The following is a 22,820-nucleotide window of genomic DNA, read 5'->3' on the forward strand; positions in this document are numbered from 1 at the left end:
TGCACTGCCTGTGAGCACCGCATTAACATGCTGGACCCCATGCTGGACTTATTGTACAGTAATTTAAAAGCTGTTATACTTTATAGTAAATTCACTGTATACTGTATATTAAATTAGCAGCTATTTTAAACTATAGTAACGCCACTTTATACTGTATAGTAAATTAGCAGCTCTATTATACGGTACAGTAAATTCGTTATATACTGTATAGTAAATTAGCAGCTCTATTATACGGTACAGTAAATTCGCTATATACTGTATAGTAAATTAGCAGCTCTATTATACGGTACAGTAAATTCGCTATATACTGTATAGTAAATTAGCAGCTATATCATAACAATATATAAAATTATAACTATAGTAAATTTGCTGTATACTGTAAAGTAAATTGGCAATTATTTTAAACTGTATAGTAATGTTGCTATATACTGTATTGTAAATAAACAGCTATATTATACTGTATAGTAAATCCGCTATATAATGCATAGTAAATTACTAGCTATTATACTCTATAGTAAATCCACCGTATACTGTATAGTAAATTAGCAGCTATTTTAAACTATCGTAACACTACTATATACTGCATAGTAAATTAGCAGCTATTTTAAACCATAGTTATGCTGCTACATAATGTATAGCAAATTAGCAGCTATATTATACTGTATAGTAAATCCACAGTATACTGTATAGTACATTTTAAACTGTATAGTAATGCCGCTACATACTGTATAGTAAATTAGTAGCTATTATATTCTATAGTAAATCCACTATAGAAAGTATTGTAAATTTACAGCTATATTATACAATATAGTTAATACACTATATACTGTATAGTAAATTAGCAGGTATTATAGTGTATGGTAAATCAGCAGCTAGGCTATATTATTTTATATAGTAAATCCACTGTATACTGTATAGTCAATTAGCAGCTATTTTAAACTGTATATTAAATCCGAACTCTCAGCATTAGACCATTTGTAATGTATTGTGTCTCGTATTACAAAATATATAATATTTTGATATAGTTTAATTAAACCTGAATCTAATGATATACTGTAATACATGGATGGCATGCTTGTGCTGTATTCTACCTTCTACTCCTGTAAAAAATAGTGTTCACAAAGAAAATAATTGTAAATTTGTGTGCTTTATATAGCAGATTTTGTTGCTAGATGATGAAATAACTGTAAAATTCAAATACTAGATATAAGGTTTAAGGTTGGTACGTGACTAGATTCTGTTCCTTCAAAAATACAAGGAAGTAAGAGCATTTAAAGTCAGGTAAACGCACAACATGCCATGCATTCAACTAATGGAAGAACTGGTTTAAAGTTATTGTTGAGAATGGTTACCCGTAATGGCCCACCCACATTTATCAATAATACACATTAAACGTGCAGTTCAGCTTCATTGTGTTCTGGTTGAACTGATGAAGTGAGAATCATTCTGATTTACTCTGCAGCAGCAACTCAGGTGAAGTTACTACTCGTTCATCTCATCTGACTATACTTATTGTTTACAATGTTTTGATTGAGTATTTTATTATTATTATTATTAATATTTTTATTATTATTGTTATTATTATTATTTTAATTAAAATCTAATAATAATAATATTACTATTTTCTCTTTAGTCTATAAACATTTTAATACATGTGTGCATTGCTTAGTTAAAGTAATTGCAGCATTTATACAGAACTCAGCATTGTATAGGTACACAGAGTTAAAGTAAGATATTTATATATATATATATATATATATATATATATATATATATATATATATATATATATATATATATATATATATATATATATATATATATATATATATATATATATATATATATATATATATATAGTTGAAGTCAGAATGATTAGCCCCCCTTGTGTTTAACAGATCTGAGAAATTTTCACAGTATGTCTGATAATATTTTTTCTTCTGGAGAAAGTCTTATTTGTTTTATTTTGGCTAGAATAAAAGCGTTTTTTTTTTAATTAAAAAAATATATATATATATTTTAAGGTCAATATTATTAGCCCCTTTAAGCTATTTTTTTCAATAGTCTACAGAACAAACCATTGCTGTACAATGACTTGCCTAATTACCCTAATCTGCCTAGTTAACCTAATTAACCTAGTTAAGCCTTTAAATGTCACTTTAAGCATTATAGAAGTGTCTTGAAAAATATCTAGCATAATATTATTTACTGTCAACATGGCAAAGATAAAATAAACCAGTTATTAGAAATGAGTTATTAAAACTTGTGTAAAAATGTTTAGAAATGTGTTGAAAAAAATCTTCTCTCCGTTAAACAGAAACTGGGGAAAAAGTATATATGTATATGTGTGTTTATGTTAAAAGCTTAAAAATAACTACTAGAACTACAACTATATAACTAATTTCACATTCTCAAATACTTTAATAATTCATTTAAATTTTTTTAAGATATAAAGTTTTTTTTTTTCCTTTTTTGGTCACATTTTAACAGAAAATAGAAAATGCTGATTGTTTTATTGTTTTGTTTTTTGACAGTTTTGAGGTTATGGTAAAGTTACTGACACAAAAATGTGTTTTCTTTTCTTTTCTTTTCCTTTCTTATCAGGAAGTCTTTTATGTCCACCAAAGCTGTATTTATTTATTGAGCAGATAGTACAGATAAGATTTAACACTGGAGACTAGATTTCCTGTTCAAGTCGTCTGCTGTGACAAGAATACAAGTTACTTTACTTTTTTCACAGGCTGTATTAATGTCATGCAAATGCAGCATTGATGAAAAAAGAGAGATACTTTAAAATAAATACTTAAAATCTTGACCATTAATGCATTTGTCTATGTATTTTGTGTTCATTTCTACAGACCACTTTGACCTCTCTAGGAGCAGTCTCCCGCAATGAGGCTTCCAATCTCATTGTGTGCGTCACTACTCCTGTTGGTTAATGGTAAGAGTTTCATTAAAATGTAAAATATGTTACAATTGATTATATATTTAGTCATTTTATATTATATTTAGTTATAAATGTGAAACTTTTTGATTGCTCACCTATAAAAGATCTGTAAGCTGTAAAAGATATTGCGGCACCCAAAATATTTATCTGTTCTAGAAAGATTCATAGAAACCAGAATTATGTCTGGCATTTGTTTCCTGTAAGTATGGTTTGAACTGATTAGATGGTATCCTTCAGTAATAAAATTACTTTCTGTTTGATCGCTTCTGTCAATATTGCATTTATTTGTCTACATAATAAATAATTTACTTTTTTTACATTATTTTATTAACATTATTTTTGTCCTGTTTATTATCATTTTCATAATGCTTATTATGTAAACCAACAATACACTTCATTTAGAGTCTGAAATAGATTAAGTTAACTAAAAGTGATTTTATTTAGTTACACTAAATCTAAAAATCTAAAAGATTTGATTTAGTTACACATTATTATTATACATTATTATTATACACTATACATTCCATACACTGTAAACTATACCTGGCTGCCTTAAAGTTGTAAGCTGAATCAAATTAACCTCATGAGTCCATTAAACTGTTAAAATTATGTTAAACTGACTTAAAACAGCTTGCATAGCTTATGAAATGAAGTTAGAACTTGATTAACTTAGTTTAATACAATGAATTAAAAATGTGCTGTTATGACTAATTGTTCATATAATGTTTTACAGTGTAGGAATGAATCAGAACAAATTATGAAATGAAAGTGTTAAACCAGCTCAGCAAGTGTCATTCCTCAGCAAGTGTCATGACAGAAGACTAAACTCACTATAGTTTAGCAAATACTGCTGTTGTAGTGTCACATAATGCTTTTAAGTGCAATTGCATTTGTTTGCACTTCAAATATGTGGTAATATAAACATTTGGGCTGTCAATTGATTAAAAAAATTACCTAATTAATCACACTTTTTTGTAATTAATCATGATCAATTTTGAAACACCATATTTATTACAGAAATAAAAACACAGGCATTTAAGTGCCATTTGAATTTCAAAACAATCAATGCCAATACCAAACAAAAAAGATTTCCATGTTGGATTCTAAGTGGACTACAAAAAAATACAGGCATTGCAAATATGGGAAATGGGAAATTATAATAATAATACTAATAATAATAATAATAATAATAATAATAAAGTATTGAATACAAACAATTGTACTCATTGTAAAGTTGTATTGTGAGTTGAGAACATTAATTATAAAGTAGAAACAATTTTACTTAGTCCTTAACATTTAGCCAGTTGCTAGGACCAGTCCAGCTAAGTCCAGTCTATTGACATTATTGGGGGACATTGACATATGTGGCCAAGGGGTACATTAAAGGCATGTACCACAGACTATAGACTTCTTACAGGGATTATGGTGACAAATAGAATTTGCGTATGTATTATATCATATTTGCATCAAATTACATGAAACGAATTACTGCTTATGCAAGGTGTTTGCAGTACAGCATATGGGACTGACAGTTAATTTCACGTTATTCACGGTTTTCAACCTCATGTGGATGTTTTATGTAGCATTATTGTATATTTTTTATAAAATTTAAATTATAAATTTATATTGGTGTGTGTGCATACGTATTTTTGTTTATCTCTGACATGCATCTGTTTGTTATTTTTATTTTTTCAACATCTTTTGTCAAGCAATTTAAATTCAATGATTTTTTTTTATCTCTCTTGCTGCTTGGGCAACAAACATGACATTTGTTGTAGTTTCCACTCTCCACTGTAGAGGTTTACACGTATGAGAAGATTACTCTTCTGAGAAGCCCAGGAATGTGAAAAGGGTCCTAATCCCTGCAGAGACAAACAACTTATTGCATGTTTGTTTAATTATCATTTCAATGTGCAGTGTCAGCTACAGAAGATATTTTAACATAATTGAACATTAAACCTTTACAGATTTTTCCACATATTAAAAGATGAGTAAATAAATCAATATTTTGAATAAACAATATAAGCCAATAAAAAAAAAAGAAAGAAAAAAAGTTTTATGTTCTGTATGAGCAATGTCGTGTAGCACTGTGATATGGCTGTATATTATAACGTCAACCATCTTTGCTCTGCTTAATATGAAATACTGACGGCAGCTGATGCGATGAATCAATTATGCAGTTTAAATAAATAAACTGCATAATTGCAATCTAAACAACTACATTCTCTCCTTAAAAACCCTCAAAAGTACATTATGTTGTCCAACAGCTGCAATGTTTGCCAAACTGTAGGGAGTTTATTGATCTGCTGTTACTCTATGTGAGTAAAACACAAGGGTGAAGAGGCTCAAGTTATGACATTGCAGAATATTGCACGGCTATATATATATATATATTATTATTATTTTTTTTTTTTAATGAAACACCTGTTGCTTTTTCACCAACGACCCTTTCCTTTTATAAAAGGTGCTTTCAGCAATGTCACCATTGATCCTTGCTACAACTATGAATCTCTGGATCGCCCCTGGAGAGCCACAAATCAATATGGCTTTTTCATTTGTGATGACTCTTTCTCCTGGAATGGCTGGTACCGACTTTTCTACAATGGACTGAACATCCGGATGCCAGAGAGCTGCGTTAGTGGAGGCAGCTGTAACACAGACATCAGCCTGTGGCTCAACGGTTCCCATCCTCGGGTACAGGATGGTGTGGTAACCATACAGATCTGTGGGTCCAATTTAGTGAGCGGCTGTTGTGATGACAGATTCACTCCCATCAAAGTCAAAGCTTGCCCAGGCAATTACTATGTCTATGAACTTCTAAAGCCAGAATATGGGTGTTCAGCATACTGCACAGGTACTGTGTTTTCCTCGCTTTTTAGAAATTGTGCATATTTATATGAAGTTTAGTTTTCATTAATGTCTTTTCTCCCTTTTTACAGACATCACCTCACTTCCCCAGACAACTCCAAGTCCAGCTATTAATGCATCAACTCCACATCCAGCTATAAATTCATCAATGTGTAGGTTGCAAAATAATACCAAATATGTATCACACACACAGAAATATGTGGCATAGTTAACAGTGCTTACCTGTATCTTGTTACAAATCTCTAAATTTTAAAACTAGAACTGCCAAGGCATTGTCATTTTGATCATTTTTAAAATTTGCAGTGTAAATTTATCGTTGACTTAAAACTCATACAACTTTTTTTTTTAGCTCTTTCACAATTAAATATTAGGAAAGGGTTGTAAAATATAATGACAGACATTCCATGCTTCATTACAAAATGGATTGTTTATTAATTTTAAAATATTTCCCAATTTTTTTTTTTTAACAGACAAGTTTAACACAGTTTTAAACATAAAAGTGTTTGTAACAAAGTAACTAGTTTAGTAACTAATTTATAATAACTGAGTTCTTTTGTCTTTGCCAATATGTTAAATATGTTAATTAGACAAGTCTTTGGACAACAGTGGTTTGTTTTGTAGTCAGTCCAAAAAAAATTAAGGTGCTAATAATATTGACCCTAAAATAGTTTTAAAAACGGCTTTTGTTCAAGTCAAACTAAAACAAATGAGACTTTCTCAAGAAGAAAAATGTATTATAGGAAAAACTGTGGAAGTGTCCTTGCTTTCTAAAGCATCAACTAGGAAATATTTGTTTTAAAAAGACAGAAGATTTCACAGACGAGCTAATAATTTTGATTTTACTGTATATGGAATAACAGTTTTTGAAACGCAATAAGCAGCAATAAGCATAACTTTGTAACTTTGTAAATATGACCTGACAAACCATTCTGAGCATTCTTACTTGACTATCCTAAATGTTACATTCTAGTATTTTAAATGTTAAACAATATAGGTAACCAAACAGTTTTAATGACAATTAGCTTCCATTGTATGGACAAACACATAAATAAAAAATAAAGTGTCCCAATTATGCTAAATCAAATGTTACCTGTCTGTAAGTATGTAGTGTAGACCTTTGTGAATGTAAAAAAATTCAGCAAAATTTTTAAGTTCATTGTTCATGTCAGATCACCGTATTTTCTCCTAAAAGAACAAATCAATGCTGAACTGCTAAAGCAAGTCGTCATTGCATTTTCACCTGCATAATAGATCTGTGTAGAATTACAACTTTACACAATCTCTCAGCATGCCTTTGCCAGCGCACAACACTCTTTAACCCACTCTCAAACACTTAGGCCCAATCCCAATTCTACCCCTTAGCCCTTTTTCTTACCCCTACTTCTTGTTTTGCGTGTACACACCAAGGGGTAAGGGTATCCCAATTCTCTTTAGCTTGAAGGTGTAGAGATAATGGGAAAGGGGTGAATAGCCCTTCGAACAAAGATTTTTCAGGACCACACTCGAAACCAAGGGGTAAGAAAATAGAGGTAGCAAAATGCTAAAAAATCTAAAATTCGCGACCTTTAATCCCTAATAATAACTCCTGCACAGCAGTCCCACAACATTCTGACACTCGGTGACACTCGAACACCCTGTCAGTAATGTCTAGTGGCTGAGAATGAGCTTTTTAAAGTGTCTGCTATAATGTTAAAGTGGTTTTTTGTGTGTTTACATAGATGAATATGGCCACTGTGTAAATACCCAGTATAGTTACGATCTTTTTGCCACATTAGATTGTTATGATAACATAATATATGCCTTCAGTGATTTCCTGAAGATAAATACCAAAAAATAGCACAACTGGAATCACTACAGCAGTCGCAGCGTCGGATCTCACATGAAGCATGAGATCCCAAGGACATATGATGACGTGTGCAGGTGCTGTAATGCTGTCCAAATTCGTAGGAGTAAATTTTGAAGCCCTTCCACTTAACCCTCGGTTATAAGGGCCAAGAGGAAGGGGAAGGAGTAGGGGTACAAATATAGAATTGAGATTGGGCCTTAGTGTTAGCACTCTAACCACAACGCTTGTCTGCTTTGGTATCTCTGAACTTTCCCAGATTCAACATAGAAGCCTAAGTAAAATGTACAGTTATGTATTCAGTATTTCTTTCCTATGTAAGAATAAACCATACAACTGTTTAGAGTTTACACTAATACCAAAAGATTTAAAAAGTAACTTTTTTTTATCTCCTCAGCTAATGTAACAGGTTATGATCCGTGCTACAGCTACAGCATTCTTGATGATTACTGGAGAAGCACGCTCAATTACTGGCATTTGTATGGATATATGTCTGGACATGATGACACTCGTGTTGCATGGCAGGGCTGGTATCGACTCTTCATTAATGGATCGAGCGCTCAGATGCCTGAGTGGTGTTTCAGCTCAATGTCATGTGGAGGTTTTACTTCTCTGTGGCTCAATGGTTTACATCCAGATCTAGAAGATGGAGTTGTTACTCGTGATGTCTACGGCTCTGTTAACGACCAGTGCAGTTCCTATCAATCCAACCCAATCCAAGTCAAAGCTTGTGCTGGAAATTACTATGTCTACAAGCTAATAAAACCAAAGCCATCGATCCCAGTGCCTACATACTGTGCAGGTAACAGAGACATGAACAAACACACTGTAAAAAAAAATTAAAAAGTTGACTCAACTTAAAACTCTAAGGCAACTTGCTGCACAGCTTTTTTTGAGTTGACTACACAATACGAATAATGCACTCTCTATATTTTTACTATAGTTCCATTCAGCCCTCCAAATACTGAACCCTGCTACTACTACACCAGTCTGGATGACCCTCAGAGAGCCACTGATAATTTTTACAGCAGTAATATGTGTGATTATAATGTCGACTGGAATGGCTGGTACAGGCTCTTCTACAATGGTCAGAGTGTCCAGATGCCAGATTTTTGTGTTGGTGATGGCATGTGTGGCTCTACTCACCCACTTTGGCTCAATGGCTCCCACCCAAGACTAGAAGATGGAGTGGTCACCCGACAAGTCTGCAGTCCCACCCGGAATGACTGCTGTGGTTCCAGATCTCATCCAATACAAGTCAAAGCCTGTCCTGGAAACTATTATGTGTATCAGTTTGTCAAGCCACAACAGTGTTCATCTTACTGTGCAGGTACACATATTTTCTTCATGTAGGGGTTGATTTGGGACTTTGTTTAACTGTTTTTGTTGTGATTGAAATGACGGGTTTTAATCTAAACCTTTTTTTTCCTTTAGATGTCACAGGTGTAAATATCCCAACTACAATGCCATCTACAACAGTGGCAATAATACCAGTAGAATCCACTACTGAGCCCTATCTAGGTATAGTATTGTACTTTTTCTACATATAATGTTTCTAATTTCATAGTTTTTTGATTATAATCATTATTATCATCATCATCACCACCACAATAGGTTTTATTTTTAAAGCTGAGTGTGTGGTGTACTTTTTTCTCATAGACTACATTCACTTAACGTTTTAACATCAATGACTGTATTATTGCAATACAGCATTAACTAGCTATTTTTGCTATAAATCATTAGCGTTATCAGCTATAAGCTAGCTATAATTATTCATATTGTTATCATAGCCTATATGTTTTTAATATGCTCAATTTAATTTATATATAAAACAAAAAACAATTGTCTTTATTTGGTTGCATATCTTTGTGTGCTTGAGGTCTCATTTAACGTTATACGTGGAGATAAATACACTTCAGTCTTCAACTTTCGCCCGGTCGACATTCAACCCCAGTCGTTTCGGATTTATTACGTCTGCGACTAACATTATTTCTGTGTATTTAATAAATTAAGATATAAGATATGTTTTGAAGTACTCCTCAAAACGCAGAACCATTTACGGGCAATTCTTCAACTCCGGGGCAGTTTAAGCCTTGTGAAGTTGAGTAAAATGAACTTGTTCGAAATTAACATAGCATAGCCTCATAAGTTTAAAAAAATTGTCTAGTTTTAAGATCTGTAAGAGGACAAACTTAGATATGAGGAGAAATTGTTAATATTTAAAAAATTTTCCATCGCGAACTGAACAAATGTCATTTCCACCACATCTTAATATACAGCTTTTATTTCACATTTACATTTGTCAATAAAAGAAATTAGTCCATTAGGACCAAATGCTGAATTGTACACCTGCCACACTTTAAAATTTTATATTAATTTGGTTAAGAATTAATATTAATTAGTTTTTTTCTTATTAGAAAAAAAAAATTACTCAATCTGTATATTGAATGGAGCATGAACTCATGAATTGTGAATACACTTTTAATGTGTGATAAGAACTTTAAAAAAAATGTAAAAAATGTGTGATGGAAATAACAGGGCGGTGGTGGAAATGACAGGGTGTGGTGGAAATGACAATGATTCAATTCAATTCAATTCACCTTTATTTGTATAGCTCTTATACAATGTAGATTGTGTCAAAGCAGCTTCACATAAAAGGTCATAGTAAATAGTAAATAGGAACAGTGTAGTTCAGTTTGTAGAGTTTAAATTCAGTTCAGTTGAGCTCAGTTCAGTGTGGTTTAATAATCACTACTGAGAGTCCAAATACTGAAGAGCAAATCCAACGATGCGCAGCTCTATAGATCCCGAACCATGCAAGCCAGAGGCGACAGCGGAGAGGGAAAAAAAACTTCACTAATGGCGGAAGTGAAGAAAAAAAACCTTGAGAGAAACCAGACTCAGTTGGGCACGACCAATTTAATTTCTCCACTGGCCAAACGTCTTGTGCAGAGCTGCAGTCTCAGTGGCGGAGGCTGGAAGCTGGCCTTAGTGAAGACTCGTCTGTCTCTGGAGCGTCACAGGAATCAGTCTCATGTTCTCCACTCTTCCATGACCATCACAGTAGCTGCTCAGGATACGGCCTGGTCCAGGATGAATCAGTGTTAATGTAGAAAAACATTAGATATTTATTAGAAAAAATATTAAACTCTTTACTAAGCATAACCATACATTTTTTGCATGTGTAAAGCTGAAATTTATATATAAAAACTGATTTGTCAAACAGATGAACAGTAAGTGCATACTGTAAATAACTGATTATTTTTCAAATATTATTAATTTTAAAATAAAATGAATTGCACATCTACAGGGGTTAGACAATGAAACTGAAAGGCCTGGTTTTAGAGCACAATAATTCATTAGTGCAGTGGTGCAGTTGGTAGCACTGTTGCCTCACAGCAAGAAGGTTGCTGGTTCGAGCCTCGGCTGGGTCAGTTGGCATTTCTGTGTGGAGTTTGCATGTTCTCCATGTGTTTGCGTTTGCGTTGCGCTGTGGTGACCCTCTAATGAATAAACAGACTGAAATGAAAAGAAAATGAAGAAATTTAAAATTCATTAGTATGGTGTCGGACTTCCTTTTGCGGACAATATACCATCAGTTCATCTCAAGAATGACAGACACAAGTCCTGCACAGTGGCCAAAGAAATTTTGAGCCATTCTTTTTGCAGAATAGTGTTCAGGGTCACTACGTGATGCTCCTGGAGGAAAACATTTCCTGACTCATTCCCCTACAATACCCTATAGTGCTCAATAATATTTGGGACTGGTGACTGTGCAGGCCATGGGAGATGTTCAGCTTCAATTTCATGTTCATCAAACCACTCTGTCACCAGTCTTGTTGTGTGAATTGGTGCATAATCATCCTGATACACACCACCGCCTTCAGGATGCAATGTTTGAACCACTGTGTGCACATAGTCCTTCAGAATGCGTCAGTAGTCCTTGGCAGTGATGCTTCATCTATCACCAGTATTGGGCCTAGGGAATGCCATGATATTGCAGCCCAAACCATCACTGATTCACCCCATGTTTTACTCTGGGCATCAATAGTCTTGGTGGGATGCTTCTTTGGGGCTCTACACCAGAACTCTGCAGGATGTGGTAAATATAGTGAAGGTGGATCTCGTCAGAGAAGAAAACATTCTCCATTATCCACAGCACAAGATTTTGCCTGCTGCATCATTGAAACAGGCGTTTGGCATTGGCACGAGTGAGCAGTTGGACATGTAAATTGACCCTGTGGAGGTCCCAACCAACAGTTTTGGTGGAAACAGTTGAGGTGCACATTTAATTATGCAGTGAGTCGGGCAGCTGTAGTTGTTTGTTGTATGTGTTTTGGATACAGTCGGTGTAAGGACCCGGACATCCCTTTCAAACAGCTTCCTCTTGCGTCCATAGTTACTTTGGTTGGATGTGGTTCTTCTTCTTGGTGGTTTGCTGACATTACTCTGGATACCGTAGCTCTTGATACATTATGAAGACTTGCTGCCTTATTCACAGATGTGCTAGCGAGATGCACACCAACATTTTATCTTCTTTTGAACTCTGATATGTCACCATATGACATAATGTTGTGTCCATTGCAATATTTTAAGCAAAACTGTGCTGTTACTCTGCAAATCAGACCTTCACACTTTGCGGTTTCTGGTGATATGTGAAATCAATGAAGACTGGCCACCAGCTGCTCAAATTTAGACATGAAACCTCTAACACTAAATTGGGCAGTGTTTCAGAGTCATTGTTCAACCCCTGTACTTTTGCAATCCGTATTAATTGTGTTTTGAAACCATAAATGCCATTTCCACCACATGCTGTCTTTTCCACCACGGTGGGCAGCATGGTGGAAATGACAGTGGTGGAAATGACATTTTTACAGTTTATTGTTAAAAAGATAGAGATGGCTTCACTGATTAGCTTTGAATTGATACTAGCATTTTATGTATACAAAATACACATATTTACCTTAATTTTGTTTGTTTTTTAAAATGCCTTTAAAGGTACAACATGTTTGTAAATGACGTAGAATAAATGTATTTACCTATCAAGCAATATTTATCTTGATTTTTCTTCAAGTGTTGTTGATGAAAATTTAAGTTCCCTCCATCTTGAACATGTTCTCAGATGGCACTATTCATTTTCATAGAAACAACCTAAATAATCCTTCACAAAAATTGTTTAAAGCGAAATTTCAGTGTTGTGGTGGAAATGACACAGATACTGTGCGACAGCTATATTTTGTATAAAAAATTATATTGATAATAGTCTTAAATTAATAACTATAAAATATTTAAATTATTTCACTAGTGATTCGTTAAAATACATTAATAGTTACCACATAAATCATATTTTAAAATGTTGTTTTCATTGTTGAAGTGTAAAAGTCTGGGTGTGCGACAAGGCAAAAACAGTGATTTTGAGCCCTAAAAGGAGGTTGAAATAATATGAAAAAAAATATAATAGAAAGCTGGTAATTTTTTAAAAGTAGGTTTTATTGTTAGTTTGACAAAGAAAAAGGAATTTGATCAAAATGATGTATATTTTTGGATATATGTTCAAAGGATTAAAAGTGCCCGTAGTTGAAGAATTACCCTTACAAACTTCTAGCCTATATTATTTTGGAACCGAGTTGTTTTTATGTCTTGACTGGTACTACCGCGGTTAAAACTAGCAAAGTACCCCTCAGAAATGTAAACCTACATGACATTTTATTTGCAGGTTCTAACATGTTTTCCTTTTTTTTTTTTTTGCCCATTTCATTTTTAAACCCCATGTTGTTAGGTCGCGTTCTTGTTTTACTCAAATTAAAAGCCTACAATTATCAGGTGGTGCATATTTATATAACCAGACAATGTTGCCAGTTCTGGCTGTTTTGTATGTGTCAGTGAAAAAAAAAACTCATTTCATGCATTTGCAGCACTCCAGTATGACCCGTGCGATAGCTACACTGTGTTGGATGAACCTTGGAGAGCCACAGACAATCGATTCACCTTCGATCTACGGTGTGACACTTATGTCAGCTGGAACGGCTGGTATCGTCTCTTCGTCCATGGCCAAAGCGTTCACATGCCGGACACATGTGTTGATCGGCTGAGCTGTGGCACTCATGCCCCTCTGTGGCTAAATGGTCCACATCCACAAATCGAGGATGGAGTGGTGACCCGAGGTGTCTGTGGTCACTGGTGGGGCAACTGCTGCGCTTTCCAGTCTAATCCCATCAGAGTGAAAGCTTGCCCAGGAAATTACTACGTCTATGAATTTGTCAGCCCTAGTTTCTGCTATGGGACCTACTGTGCAGGTATGTGTTTGCATTTAACAGACAGATTTGCGTAATGATATGAGATTTGTTAGACAATCGATCTGTTTTTTGTATATTTATTTCATTGTGTGTACATTTATTTATGTATTTATTTTATAGATGTCAGGAACACTAGTATCAGTGTTTCAACTGTGACTCCACAAACTGCCTTGGCTGGTAAGTTAGAATGTTGTGCCCTTTGCTGACTGTGTGTGTGTGTGGGTATATATATATATATATATATATATATATATATATATATATATATATTTTCTATATAATTTTCTATATCATTATATATATCATTATATATATATATATAATTATATTCTATATCAGTCTATAGTGGCCGTGTATTTATATATTTTCATATAAATGTTTGTAACACCAGCTTTCCAGATTGACCCATGCTATAACTACACAGCCCTGGATGATCCATGGAGGGCAATAGACTATCAGTTAGCATACAATTGTGATGCTAGTTTGAGTTGGGTTGGCTGGTATCGTCTCTTCCTCAATGGTCAAAATGCTCAGATGCCAGAGACGTGTATTGCTGAATTTAAATGTGGCACTGTTGCTCCACTGTGGCTAAATGGTCAACACCCAAGAGTTGAAGATGGAGTGGTCACCCGAGATGTCTGTGGCCACTGGAGCGGTGACTGCTGCAATTATATATTTGATCCCATGAAAGTGAAAGCCTGCCCTGGCAATTATTATGTGTATGAGTTCAAAAACCCAGTGTTCTGCTCTACGGCATACTGCGCAGGTAAATATATTTACATAGATCTATGTATGTAGAAGTGTATTTTTTATTTAATTTACAAAAAAAAAAGTATTTATGTAATATTCACCAAAAACTTTTCAGAACTCAGCAATGGTACCAACGATATAACTATCACACCACCGACCACAACAACTGGTAATGTAATGTTCTGTAATCTTCTCCTTTAACACTTTTTTATTGATTGGTTGATTTTTTTAATATTATTTATTTACTTTTAGGTTAAAGTTTATTTTTTTTAAATAACTCATAATATATAATAAGGACTTATTCACTGGGTTTTGAAGTGTCTACAATATTGTGCATGGTTTGCCAATTTGGATTGTCCAATGTCTATTATTACTTGCATTACGACAGAGAGCAATCAGTTAGTTTAATTCTATTTAAACAAAGTCATATGTAAAGGCTAACATTTCTAACCTCTGTCACTTTTTTCATCCTTTGTCTCCTAGATGTCACAACTCCCGTCTCTGAACCGTGCACTCAGTACAGTATTCTTGATGATGGCTGGAGAGGTTTAGGGGTACTCGGCCACAATTCCCCATACAATGTCCACGATGACACCCTTGTTGAATGGAGCGGCTGGTATCGGCTGTATTTGAATGGCACAAGTGCTCAGCTCTCTGAGTGGTGTGTGAGCTACTCAGAATGTGGTGGTGAAACTGGACTATATCTCAATGCCTCTCATCCCAAACTTGAGGATGGAGTGGTGACCCGTGATGTGTTAGGAATGTCATCAGGGTGGTATTTCAGCCAATGTGGCAACTATAGATCCACCTCAATCCAAGTCAAAGCCTGTCCAGGAGATTATTACGTCTATGAACTCGTCAAACCAAGCACATTTATGCCTAGGCCTACATACTGTACAGGTGCTTGTGTATAACATGGTTCTTTTTGATATAAGATTAATATTGTGTATAATATAGCTAAGAATTGCATTCTATTTAATGATATGTAGTAAAGAATCAGACATTTTGACAACATTCTAACAATACTACATTTAAACATTATAACAACTTTTTTTCTCCTTAACAGTTGCTTTCAACAACATCAGTAATGATCCTTGTTACAATTATGAATCACTGGATCGTCCCTGGAGAGCCTCAAATGAAAGTGGTTTCTTTATCTGTGATGGCGCTTTCACCTGGAATGGCTGGTACCGACTTTTCTGCAATGGAATGAACATCCAAATGCCAGAGAGCTGTCTTGGTGAAAACAGATGTAACACACAAAACAGTCTGTCACTCAATGGTCCTCACCCTGAGATAGAGGATGGAGTGGTGATCAGGGAGGTCTGTGGAAGCACAGGGTTTGGCTGCTGTGCTTTCAGATCAACACCTATCAGAGTCAAAGCTTGCCCAGGCGATTACTATGTGTATGAATTATCTGATCCATCATTCTCCTGTTCAGGATATTGTATAGGTGATACATTTAAACTTAACTTTTAATAAGTGGTTGGTTCTAGCACACAAATTGTCCATGCAGTAATTTGTTACACTTTCCTATTTTCAGATGTCAGCACACTATCTCAGCTTCCCACTACAAGTCCAGCTGCCATCACTGAATCCAGCATTACCTTGAGTATGTTTCTATTGTACAATATGTAAAAATCTTTACCTGTCGCTTAAAAGAATGATCAAACATAATTAATCCAGGGTTCCCATGGGTCTTGAAATATCATGGAATATTAAGGGTCAGGAAAGTCAAGGAATAATTTTGAATCATGGAATATGAGGGATTTTTTTGTTTGTCATTTTAAATTTTACTTTGCATTTATCAAAATTTATTTTTTTATAACATATTTATTTTTTCATTCGCATTGTTTTTAGCTGTTTTTGATTTTACAATAGGAAAAATATAATTATTGTGGCCTTACTATTTAAAACATTTGATAGATGAATGACTACAAATGATTAAAATAATATATATATATTTTTTAACTCTTGGCAGCACTGTGGCTTAGTGGTTAGCACGGTCACCTCACAGCAAGAAGGTTGCTGGTTTGAGTTCTGTATGAGTCAGTTGGCCACTATGTGGCATTTGCATGCTCTCCCAGTAGGTTTGCGTTGTTTCCTCTAGGTGCTCTGGTTTCCTCCACAGTCCAAAGACTTGTGCTATATGTAAATTGGATGAACTAAATTCGCCGTAACGTATGACTGTGTGTGTGAATGTGAACGTCTATGGAGCTTTCCCAGTGCTGGGTTGCACCTGAAAGGGAATCTAATGTGTAAAACATATGCCGGAATAGTTGGGGGTTAATTCTGCTGTGGTTACCCCTGCTATATAAGGGACTAAGCTGAAGGAAAATTAATAAATGAATGTTAAAATCTCTTCAACAAAAGCATTAGAAAATCCGGTTACATTTTCATATTGTAGTAATTGATTTATCAAACAGCCTTGTTCAACCAAAGACTATAGAATACACAAAACGTGTCACTTTTATAGATTTGAATGAGGAAATGTGTAACAGTCAATATGGTAAATAAAGCCCCACCTGCTAGTACAGGAGCCTATCAGCAATCGCTATAGACTGAAGTTTCTGCGAGGGAGGGGCTCAGATCAGTGTTTCTGCAGATTGTGTGTGATTCAAACATTTAAAAATGAAACAAAAGAGGCAGTTGCTTAATTTTATTGGTGATTCCTAATATGAAATTTAATCATAAACTTGGCAAGCAATTTTGGAGAATTTGTTGTTTCCCTATTCAAACAGAATGCCCGAGCATACTTACCGAGAGGCATTTCAAAGATGACCACAGAGTGAAATGACTTGCCTTAATAAGGACCTTGGTTTAACTGAGCTTTGGCTGAATGCATGTTGCCTTCATGCTGTAACACGGGGAGTGACACAGACAACTGAAGTTTGGAATTGTCACTGTAACAGAAAACAAGACTCGCCAATGGAAGTGAGTGTGTGTGCGCTGCTTAAATGGTGTAGTCCATTTACATGCAGATTTGTAGTTCTGTGTGTAAATGTTTACCAGCGAACTCTAGTGGTAGTAGATCGCTGGTGATCATGACAGAGCCCCCCCTCTAAGGAGTGGCTTCCAGCCACTCCTAATACTGTTCAGGCGGGAGGTGTAGTGGAGGCGGAACAGGGAGAGGGATGGAGGGCCAGGACCATGCAGCAGAGGTGTACCTGAAGCATGGGGCTGAGGAGGGCCTGGAGCGTGGAGCTGCGGAGGGCCTGGAGAGAGGAGCTGCGGAGGGCCTGGAGAGAGTGGAGCTGCGGAGGGCCTGGAGAGAGTGGAGCTGCGGAGGGCCTGGAGAGAGTGGAGCTGCAGAGGGCCTGGAGAGAGTGGAGCTGCGGAGGGCCTGGAGAGAGTGGAGCTGCAGTGGCCCTGGATCGTGGAGCTGCGTAAGGTCTGGAGCGTGGAGCTGCGGAGGGCCTGGGGCGTGGAGCTGTGGAGGGCCTGGGGCTGCGGAGGGCCTGGGGCGTGGAGCTGCGGTATGTCTGGGGGCTTAGGTTCAGCAGGCAAAGACGGGTCAAACACCCACAGTGGGTCAGGAGGCACTGGTTCAAGGGGCACTGGCAGTTCATCAAACCCCAGTGGGCCAGGAGGCTTAGGCTTAGAAAGCACTGGCAGTTCTTTAAACCCCAGTGGGTCAGGAGGCTCTGGGAGGTCACATGGCTTTGGGAAGTCACACAGCTCTGACAGCCGTTTGTGGAACTGAGGCGGCGGCGACCCTTCAGGAAACTCAGGCAGCGGCCATTCCGGAAGCTCAGGCTGCGGCCATTCAGGAAGCTCAGGCAGCAGCCGCCGCCATTCAGGAAGCTCAGGCGGCGGCGGCAGCAACTCTGGCAGCAGTGGTGGCATTGGCTCTGGCAGCAGCTCTGGCTGTACTGGCGGTGGCGGCAGCTTTGGCAGCAATGATTCTGGCAGCTCCGTTGGTGGCAGCTCTGGTAGCACTGGTGGCAATAGCTCTGGTGGTGACAGAGGATCTGGCAGCTCTGGCAGCACTGGAAGTGACTGAGGAACTGGCAGCTCTGGAGGATCTGGCAGCTCAGGAAGTGACTGAGGAACTGGCAGCTCTGGAGGATCTGGCAGCTCTAGAGGTGGCGCCGGCAGCTCTGGCAGTAACAGCTCTGGTGGTGGCAACAGCTCTGGCAACTCAGGTGGTGGTGGCCATTCTGGTGGCTCAGGTGATGGCGTTTCAGGAACTGGAACAGGAACTAATGGCAAGAACAGACTCGGAACAAGAAACCATCTTCTGAACTGGTGACAGACTGGCGCTTACCATATAGAGAGTTGGTTGTGGCCACTTTGTGAGCTGGAGGACTGGAGGCGGCCATTTTGTAAACTGGCAGAAAGGAGGCAGCCATCTTGTGAGCTGGAGGACTGAAGACGGCCATTTTGTGAACTGGCGGACTGGAGACAGCCATCTTGGGAGCTGTAGGACTAGAGACAGCCATCTTGTGAGCTGGAGGAGGACTGGAGACAGCCATCTTGTGAGCTGGAGGAGGACTGGAGACAGCCATCTTGTGAGCTGGAGGAGGACTGGAGACAGCCATCTTGTGAGCTGGAGGAGGACTGGAGACAGCCATCTTGTGAGCTGGAGGATGACTGGAGACAGCCATCTTGTGAGCTGGAGGATAACTGGAGACAGCCATCTTGTGAGCTGGAGGAGGACTGGAGACAGCCATATTGTGAGCTGGAGGAGGACTGGAGACAGCCATCTTGTGAGCTGGAGGAGGACTGGAGACAGCCATCTTGTGAGCTGGAGGATGACTGGAGACAGCCATCTTGTGAGCTGGAGGATGACTGGAGACAGCCATCTTGTGAGCTGGAGGAGGACTGGAGACAGCCATCTTGTGAGCTGGAGGAGGACTGGAGACAGCCATCTTGTAAGCTGGAGACAGGAGTATGGGTGATGCCAGCATAATGGTGTTAATGTGTTGGGCAGCAAGCCCTGTCGCCAGCGGGTCTTGCTGTCTATTGCCCCCCCCCAAAAAAAAAATATTTAGAGGTCTCCTCCACCTCGCCTACGTTGAAGGTTGAACCAATGGCTCATAAAGCCACATCCAGGGCTTGTTGGAAAGACCCCCGAGAACCATAACGGATGAGGGTAGATTTTAGTGGTTCATTTAGTCCATGATAAAAGAAATCAATGAGTATACAGTCCAGGAGGCAATCTGTCATTGGCAATCTCTAGAAAAGAATTAATATGGTCCTCGAGGGAATTCGTGGCTTGCCTTAATCTGACGAGACGTCCTGCTGGATCCATGTTTGGCCGAGTCTTCTGTAACACGGGGAGTGACACAGACAACTGAAGTTTGGATCCACATGCAGGTTTATTCGGAGTCAGGCAAGCAAGGGTCAACACAGGTGCAAACAGATGAATAACAGCAATCCAGAATCGTGGTCAATATAACAAGCGAGAGGTCGAAGGCAGGTGGCAGGTGGCAGACAGGGAGAACTGGATAAACAAGGTGATGTAAATACACGGGCAAACAAGACTAGAAAACGCGTTGAATTGTCACTTTACAGATAATAAGACTCGGCAATGGAAGTGAGTGTGTGTGTGCGCTGCTTAAATAGTGTTTGTAATCAGTCTTTGACAATCCTCAGGTGGTGCGAGTGTAATCAGTAGAGACTTGGAGCAGGTGTGTGTGTATGGCATGACTGAATATGTAGTCCATTTACAAGGAGATTTGTAGTCCTCTGTGTGTAAATGTTTACCAGTGAACTCTAGTGGTAGTAGATCGCTGGTGATCATGACACATGCGACATGATGTCACTAAAGAGAGTCACACAGAATTATCTCAGAATCAGAAAGTTCTGGATGGACAGTTTTCTATTCATTATAGTAGATCTTGGAAATTCGGGGAAAAGTCCTGGAATTTGACATTTACATTTTGTTTGGAGCGGGGACCCTGTAAAGCATGTAGATCTAATCAATATATTAAATCACATGTCCTATTTTTACGTTTGAGTGATAATTTAATAATGGATTTCAGTCCAAATTAAACTAAGTTAGGGACCTGATTGAGTTTAATTGACAGGTGATCAACCATAGGTTTATAGTACAGTATGTACCTCTGCTGCTATCTGCTTATCTGTAAACAAATACTGTCACAGTTAATAAAGTAACATTGGTGGACTTGAATCTTTACTTTGTATTTCAAGTCTGTCACATACTAAGTTGGTCTTGTTTAGGTCTATTTAGACCAAGAATTACTCACTTAAAATGTTGTGTGGTTAACTTATATGTAGAACAAAGTAGCACTGTTCATTTTTAATGTTTTTTCTTCTCTTTTCGTTACCTACAATCAATGCAGATTATGACCCGTGCTATAACTACAACAGCCTTGACAATTACTGGAGAGGCGTATACAATACCTGGATGGCAGATGGACATGGATATGATGACTCTCGTGTTCACTGGGATGGCTGGTATCGACTCTTTATCAATGGGTCAAGTGCTGAGATTCCCGAGTGGTGTTTCAGTTATATGTCATGTGGAGGTTACGTTTCCCTTTGGCTTGGTGGCCCTCATCCACAAATTGAAGATGGAGTTGTTACTAGAAAAGTTTACGGCTCTGTTAATAACCAGTGCAACAACTACAGATCAGACCCGATCCAAGTCAAAGCGTGTCCTGGAAATTACTATGTATATAAACTTATTAGGCCTAAGCTAACAATCCCAGCTCCTGTATATTGTGCAGGTACATTCTCCTTCATGACTTATATAATGGACATCTACTGTCATTTCATTTGAAAAATGCATTTACAGACTTGTCAATTTTAAATGTTTTATTAATTATTGTAAATTAAATTACATTATATTTAATGCAATAAAAAAGTTAGTACACCTCCTTTGACAATTAAAATTTTTTTGTATCATTTTATGAGTAAAATCGGATCATATACATTATATATTCTTAGCAGTTTTAGTTATGTTTAAGTTATGTTTAAACCTTTATTTTTTATTTTAAAACATCTGTTCATTACACTTTTATTTAGTTGTCTCCTAACCATTCATTGGGAAATCGTCTCAGTGATCTGCAGTCTTTTTTCAGCCTTTAGTATTCATCAAATGAATGTAATGTAAAACAAATTAAAAGGATTTGCACAAATATGTCATTTTATAAGATATCATAGAACATATTAATTTAAATGTGAGATCTACATGTGTTCTCATTTATGCTGTGCACTGACACATCTATTTTCTTTATATTTTCACTTTAGTTTCACTTAACACCCCAAATACTGACCCCTGCTATGACTATACTGGTCTGGATGAGCCTTGGAGAGCCAGCAACACTTCTTACTACAGTTATATATGTGATTATAATGTCGTCTGGAATGGCTGGTACAGGCTCTTCTACAATGGTCAGAGTGTCCAGATGCAAGATTCATGTGTTAGCATTGGTATGTGTGGCAGTTATCAGCCACTTTGGCTCAACGGCTCCCACCCAAGACTAGAAGATGGAGTGGTCACTCGACAAGTCTGCAGTCCCACCTGGTCTGACTGCTGTGGTTACACATCTCATCCCATACAAGTCAAAGCCTGTCCTGGAAACTATTATGTGTATGAGTTTACCAGGCCAACATTCTGTTCATCTTATTGTACAGGTAGGTCTTGTGATTTCTTTTTGTTTGTTTATGATTTATTTAGGTTGAGTTTGAAATTGATTGCCATTAACTAAAATGTATCATTCATTCATTTATTTATTTTCCTTGTGTTGTAGATGTTACCAGACATAACAACATATTAGCATCTACAACAGCCGTGACAACTACAACTCCAGAATCCACCACTCTACCCATTACAACCTTAGGTAATGTTCATTTATTTCTTTAAAATGCCCTATGTGAATCATGTGAAAAGTATAAATTTGCTCTCAGGTTAAAAAATCATAACCTGGGGCCTCATGTCAAAGACTTGCATTGAATTAATACTAAAACATGGACAAAGCTGTAAATGTGCGTACACAGTAAAAAAAATCAGATGTATTGAACACTGCGTATGCAGAATCCCACGCATATTCTCTTTGTATATCCGAATTACATCCCTCCCTGACTCCTCCCCCATATAAATATGGTAATGGCTCCACTTTAGCAAAATCAAACAAAAAAGCAATGG

At 37.0% G+C, this 22,820-nt stretch overlaps 1 protein-coding gene across 1 annotated transcript in view; it reads left to right on the plus strand.

Annotated features, from left to right (window-relative positions):
* Positions 1 to 1,402: 1,402 nt before the first annotated feature.
* The window catches only part of si:ch211-39f2.3 (uncharacterized), a 52,905-nt gene continuing 31,487 nt past the window's right edge, over positions 1,403 to 22,820 (plus strand). The window contains exons 1-17 of the mRNA XM_056470153.1: positions 1,403 to 1,473; positions 2,859 to 2,941; positions 5,412 to 5,801; positions 5,887 to 5,967; positions 8,056 to 8,460; positions 8,602 to 8,988; positions 9,093 to 9,179; positions 13,574 to 13,954; positions 14,075 to 14,131; positions 14,346 to 14,720; positions 14,820 to 14,873; positions 15,188 to 15,604; positions 15,771 to 16,157; positions 16,248 to 16,316; positions 21,013 to 21,399; positions 21,923 to 22,309; positions 22,426 to 22,515. Of these exons, the coding sequence (XP_056326128.1) occupies positions 2,893 to 2,941; positions 5,412 to 5,801; positions 5,887 to 5,967; positions 8,056 to 8,460; positions 8,602 to 8,988; positions 9,093 to 9,179; positions 13,574 to 13,954; positions 14,075 to 14,131; positions 14,346 to 14,720; positions 14,820 to 14,873; positions 15,188 to 15,604; positions 15,771 to 16,157; positions 16,248 to 16,316; positions 21,013 to 21,399; positions 21,923 to 22,309; positions 22,426 to 22,515 (4,003 nt within the window). The 5' untranslated portion in view covers positions 1,403 to 1,473; positions 2,859 to 2,892. The remainder of the gene's footprint in view (positions 1,474 to 2,858; positions 2,942 to 5,411; positions 5,802 to 5,886; positions 5,968 to 8,055; positions 8,461 to 8,601; positions 8,989 to 9,092; positions 9,180 to 13,573; positions 13,955 to 14,074; positions 14,132 to 14,345; positions 14,721 to 14,819; positions 14,874 to 15,187; positions 15,605 to 15,770; positions 16,158 to 16,247; positions 16,317 to 21,012; positions 21,400 to 21,922; positions 22,310 to 22,425; positions 22,516 to 22,820) is intronic.

The sequence above is a fragment of the Danio aesculapii genome, chromosome 12 (genome assembly GCF_903798145.1).
Source record: "Danio aesculapii chromosome 12, fDanAes4.1, whole genome shotgun sequence".
Taxonomy (NCBI): domain Eukaryota; kingdom Metazoa; phylum Chordata; class Actinopteri; order Cypriniformes; family Danionidae; genus Danio; species Danio aesculapii.